General features: G+C 45.5%; 1 protein-coding gene across 1 annotated transcript in view; it reads left to right on the top strand.

Annotated features, from left to right (window-relative positions):
* The window catches only part of MYO18B (myosin XVIIIB), a 352,079-nt gene that overhangs the window by 239,923 nt on the left and 105,889 nt on the right, over positions 1-6,267 (top strand). The window contains exons 36-37 of the mRNA XM_027862330.1: positions 505-588; positions 1,429-1,566. Of these exons, the coding sequence (XP_027718131.1) occupies positions 505-588; positions 1,429-1,566 (222 nt within the window). The remainder of the gene's footprint in view (positions 1-504; positions 589-1,428; positions 1,567-6,267) is intronic.

Genomic DNA, 6,267 nt, shown 5'->3' on the forward strand with positions numbered 1-6,267 from the left:
CTAAAGTGAGGGATAGTTGAAACCTGGTCATGGACCAGGACACCCTAAATAAGCCATTACATCTCTATGAGTCTCACCTCTCTCCTTGGTACCAGTGAGGGAACTGGACTAGACCAGGAGCTCATCCATTTGTCAGGCAGTCTGGTGAAGCCTATGGACTCCTTCTCCGAATTATGTTTTCAAATGCCTAAAACGCATAGGATTACAAATAAATAAAGGTATATCCTGTGTGTGTCCTCTCTCCACCAGAGGCAGTTAGGTGGTGTAGTACATAGAACACTGAGCCTGGCCACTGATACTTACTGGCTGTGTGGTCCTGAACAAGTCACTTCATTTCTCTGTGTCTCAGTCTCCTTATCTGTAAAATGGGGATAATAATAGCATTTCCCTCACAAAGTTCTAGCTCCACTGGTGAACCTCATGGGATGGCATGGGGAGGGAGAAAGGTAGGCAGTCTGGTTAGCAGCCAGACTCCCAGCCCTGATGGAGTTTTGGGTTTTGCAGTCTTCCCAAGACATTGTACAGATTCAGGAACTGCAGCTGAACCTGGAAGAAGCAAAGAAGGAGAAGCAAAGCCTCCAGGAAAAGGTAAAATTTCTGTGGCCCTGGCCCTGGGCTTGCTCTTGGGATAGGATGGGAGAGGCAAGGGAGGTCTCAGCTTCCACTGGCCCCTCCGAGAAAGCACAGCTTAAAGGACAGAAAATCTGCTCTGGCCAAATTGTTGCCTTGAGCAGTGAATCAGTCAGACAAGAATATATTTTGGTACCAAAACTGCCCTTCAGACTACCCAAACTACAGCATGGAACACATAACAGCTGGGGTTTTGTCCATGTGTACATACATGCACACATGCACACACATCCATGGCCACACATCATCACATATTACATGGCTTGTCATTGAATTTGTAGATGACACAAAGCTGGGCAAGATAGCAAGTGTATCAGATGACAGTCAGTATGGCTGCATCCTGGCCCCTGGCCCCTCAAAAAACAACAACAACAACACACACACACACACACACACAAACCTTGACAGCTACAGCTGAATCTAAGGTAGACATGAATAAGGAAAAATGTAAAATATTGAACTTGGGTTGAAAAAATCAACTTTACCATTAGGGGAGACCCGGTTCACTGACATTTTGCCTGAAAATGATTTGGGGTCTTAATGGATCACAAGATTTGCTGCCCTGTAGGATAGATAGCCATCCCAAAAGCTAAAGTGTTGCATGCAGTGGAGTGATGGTCAGGCTCTGCTTTCCCCTGGTCAGATCCCAACTGGAATATTGGGAAATTGGTCATGAGGGGTGGGCACAGATGGGACAGAACCCTGTGTCTGTATACTTGCCGAGTTTCTGAGAAAGTCTCAGAAATTTCCAGCTAATTTATGGTCTCTGGTTTGCTGTGATATCCTATCTGGTCACAGCTGCACATTGCTCAGTCCCGCATCGAGCACCTGGAGAAGACGACGGTGGATCGCAACATTGTCTGCCGCCAGGAAGCGTTGATCCGTGACCTGGAGAGCAAGCTGGAGTTCCACAAAGTCCAGATTAAGAGATTTGAGGTGAGGCCGGAACGCTGTCCGAAGGCCCAACAAAAGGTAGAATGGAGAGTCTTAGTGCCCAGAGGGACCGTGAAGAACCTCTTGTCCAACGAATGGGCAGGGGCAGAAGGAAGTGACTTGACCAGGGTCACACAGCAATGCAACGGGGATTGCTGCTATTCCTGGGGTCAGCTGAGCTGGTGGTGGTGAATAAAGGAGGAGGAGGGAGGAGGAAGACAATGTGGTAAAGCCACCATTAAGCACTCACTGTATGCCAGGAACCTGCTAAATGATGGGGTTACAGATACAAGGGGAGTCAACTACCCATAAGGAGATTATTGTCATTCCAATGAGGGAGGGCTGGAAAGCAGGGGAGGGAGAGCTTGGGACCAGGTGGGCGTGGCTTCATGCGACCCACCCTGCAATCTGACTCTGGGGAAAGCCCTTCTCTGCAGGGCTGGAGTTTGTCCATCTTTAAATAGGTGAGTCAGGAGAGGGGGAAAGGAATGTCCACATTTAACTCTATATTCTCTTAGTAAATTTGCTTTTGACTCTGATGTTCACTAGACTAAAGTTCCTCCCAGCTCTGACATTTTCTATTCTAAGGGCACTCCCAGCTCTGACATTCCCTGTTCTAAAGTCACTCCTAGGCCTAACATTCCCTGTTCTAAGGCCTCTCCCAGCTCTGACATTCCCTGTTCCAAGGCCCCTCCCAGCTCTGACATCCCCTGTTCTCAGGCCCCTCCTGGGTCTTTTGCTCTATGACTGTAAGAGCTGTTCTTGAGCCTCTAGGTGGTATCTTTGGGCCCCCACTTGCCCTCTCACCCTCTCTCTAGCCCTGTTTGTGGGTGTCTTGTGGTAGTTACCCACCCCCCTCCAGGCCAAAGCCTTGAGCTCTCACATTCGCTCAGGAAATTGATACACCTCGGGGTTTGCTTGTCCCAGGCTTGTTGATCGACTAATGAGTTTTCCATAGTAACCCCTGAATGAGTCATCCCTCAATCCCTCCCTCCCCGCCCCTGCACAGTCCACTCATTGCCCGGTCTCCTTGATTCTCTCCCCCGGGTCTCCTCCTCTCTGCTCCCATGGTCACTCCCCAGGTCAAGTGCTCATGGCCTCTCATCCTGCCTAGCACACTAGCCCCCTTGCTAGTCTCCCTGTTCCCCATTGGGAGCTTCCCAGCCCCTATATTCTAAGCCAGCAGGACTATTCCAGGTTCTTTGGGTGAAACATCTTATCTCCTCCTTCCATATTTTTGCATAGGCCTGTACTCCCTCCTTACCCTCCATCCCATCAGTTTTTCATGGTCTCTCTCTCTTTATTTTTATTTTTTTGCTCTTTTTTAGTAAGGCAATTGGGGTTAAGTGACTTGCCCAGGGTCACACAGCTACTAAGTTTCAAGTGTCTGAAGCCATATTTGAATCAGGTCCTCCTGACTCCAAGGCCAGAGCTCTATCCACTGCCCTACCTAGCTGCCCCCATCTCTGTCTCTCTCTCTCTCTTTAAATCCTTGTCGTTATTTTGCTTTATACATGTTTAATTTAATTTAAGTGGTCTTGATCAGCGCCTACTGTCAGAGCTGGGGGGGGCCTTAGAACAGGGGATGACAAAGCTGGGAGGGGCCTTAGAACAGGGGATGTCAGAGCTGGGAGGGGCCTTGGAACAGGGGATATCAGAGCTGGGAGGGGCCTGAGAACAGGGGATGTCAGAGCAGGGAGAGCTTGAGAACAGGGGATGTCAGGGCAGGGAGGGGCCTGAGAACAGAGGATGTCAGGGCTGGGAGGGACCTCAGAACAGGGGATGTCAGGGCTGGGAGGGGCCTGAGAACAGGGGATGTCAGAGCTGGGAGGGGCCTGAGAACAGGGAATGTCAGAGCTGACAGGGGCCTTAGGACAGGGGATGTCAGAGCTGGGAGGGGCCTGAGAACAGGGAATGTCAGAGCTGGGAGGGGCCTTAGAACAGGGAATGTTAGGCCTAGGAGCGACTTTAGAACAGGGAATGTCAGAGCTGGGAGTGCCCTTAGCATAGAAAATATCAGAGCTGGGAAGAACTGTGCTGGGCTCTGGGGGTATGAAAACTAAAAGAAACAGCATCATCTTGGGAGAAACAACATATACACAGATAACTTACATACACCATTCGCACAGAGTAACTATAAAGTGATTTTGATTATAAGCATTAACAATGGGGGAAATGAGGAAAACAGCACATAGCCCCTGAGCTGGGCTTTGAAGGAAGCTACAGATTCTAGGTGATGAAGATGATGAAGACAAACATTTCAAGCCTGGTGGGTGTTCTGTGCAAAGGCTTGGAGGTGGGAGATGGGCTATTCTATGCAACGAACAGCAAGAAGCCCTGATTGGCTGGAATATGGAGGACATGGAGGAGGGTCATGCAAAGTCTGGGGGTCTATCCACCACCTACCAGAATGAGGCCAGGACTTTTTTTTTGTCTTTGTATCTCCACTGCTTAATAAATGTTTGTTCAATTCAGTGGAATGTAATACAATTTTGTTTTCTGTAGACTTTTAAAAAAAATTTCCAGAACACTTTATGCTTGGCATCTTATCTCATTTAAATTCCCCATTCAGCATTTATTAAGGGCTTACCATTATGGATGGAAGGTCAGTCTAGAGTCAGGAATACATGGCTTCAAGTTTCTAGCACGTCCTGTGTGTCTGCCTCTAGCCAAGGTCCTGAGCCTGTAGGAAGCTCTTTATAGAAAGTAAAGATGACTTGCCAATCAGTATTGGTGTAGAGGGATTCAGTACTGGGTGTTCTTCACATGGAGGAAATCCCAAGTGCAGACCTCTCTGCACCACAGGTCCTCCCCTGTGGGGGATGGGGGATGGGGAGATGGAGGATGGGGGATGGAGAATGGGAAGATGGGGGATGGGGAGAAGGGGACATGGGGGATGTGGGATGTTCCAGTCACTGTGCTGTGGTAGACATGAAGATAGGGCTATAACAGACCCTGTTTTCAGGGAGCTTATACTCTCACAGGTGCGGAGATAGATCTGTACACATGTACCAATGAGAATATCAGGGATATTACACTAGAATCCTCTAAGGTCCCTTCTAGCTTAAATCTATAGTACATAAATCCTACATTTCTATCCATCTGTCTACCTATCTATTCCTACCTATCTCTATCTTATATATCTCTTATCTACCTATTCATCCATCTACCTATCTTGTAGTATGTTTAGAGGTGGACGGTAGTCTACAATCTATCTGTCTTCTCTAGTCATCTATTCATTTATGCATCCAACTATCTACCTATCATCTATTTATTTGTCTGTTTCTATCCATCAGGGCAGCTAAGTGGTGCAGTGGATAGAGTGCCAGGCCTGGAGTTCAAATATGGCCTCAGACACTTACTAACTATGTGACCCTGGGCAAGTCACTTCACCCTGTTTGCCTCAGTTTCCTCATCTGTAAAATGAGCTGGAAAAAGGAAATGCAAACCACTCCAGTATCTCTGCCAAGAAAATCCCAAATGGGATCACAAAAAAACCAAAAAAGATTACATTAAATTGAAAAGTTTTTGCACAGACAAAACCAATGCAATCAAGATTAGAAGGAAAGTAGAAAATTGGGGAAGAATTTTTACAACCAGTCTCTCTGATAAGGGCCTCATCTCTAAAATATGTAGAGAATTAAGTCAAATTTATAAGAATACAAGTCATTCCCCAATTGATAAATGGTCAAAGGATATGAACAGGCAGTTCTCAGATGAAGAAATTAAAGCCATCTATAGTCATATGAAAAAATGCTCTAAATCACTATTGATTAGAAAAATGCAAATCAAAACAACTCTGAGATACCACATCACACCTATCAGATTGGCTAATATGACAAAACAGGAAAATGAAAGATTGGCCAAGGTGACACAGCAGGAAAATGATAAATATTGAAGAAGATGTGGGAAAATTGGAACACTAATGCATTGTTGGTGGAGTTGTGAAGTGATCCAACCATTTTGGAGAGCAATTTGGAACTATGTCCAAAGGACTATAAAAATATGCATATCCTTTGGCCCAGCAATAGCGCTTCTAGGGCTATATCCTAAAGAGATCATATAAATGGGAAAAGGACCCACATGTACAAAAATATTTACAGAAGCTCTTTTTGTGGTGGCAAAGAATTGGAAATTGAGAGGACGCCCATCAATTGAGAAATGACTGAACAAGTTGTGGTATATAAATGTAATGGAATACTACTGTGCTATAAGAAATGATGAACAGGCTGACTTCAGAAAAACCTGGACTGATGCTGAGTAAAGTGAGCAGAACCAGGAAAATGTTGTACACAATAACAGCCATGTTGTGCGATGACTAATATTTGTAAACTTAACCCTTCCCACATCCAAAGAAAGAACTATGGAGTTTGAATGCAGATCAAAGCATACTATTTGCTATTTTTTTTCTTCTGTTGAGTTTTGTTTCCTCTTTCTGGTGGTTCCTCCTATTGGTTCCAATTCTTACTTACAACTTCACTAACGTGAAAATATGTTTAATAGGAATGTATATGTATAGTCTATATCAGATTGTGTGCCATCTTGGGAAGGGTGGTGGGGAGGGAGGGGGAGAAAAATTTTCAACTCAAAAGCATATGGAAGCAATTGTTGATAAATAGAAATAAATTTTAAAAAACAAAGAATCAGACATGACTGAAACAACTGAATGACAAATCCATCCATCAATCCATCCATCTATCTATC

Source organism: Vombatus ursinus, unplaced genomic scaffold (assembly GCF_900497805.2).
Source record: "Vombatus ursinus unplaced genomic scaffold, bare-nosed wombat genome assembly UNPS02001287.1, whole genome shotgun sequence".
Taxonomy (NCBI): Eukaryota; Metazoa; Chordata; class Mammalia; order Diprotodontia; family Vombatidae; genus Vombatus; species Vombatus ursinus.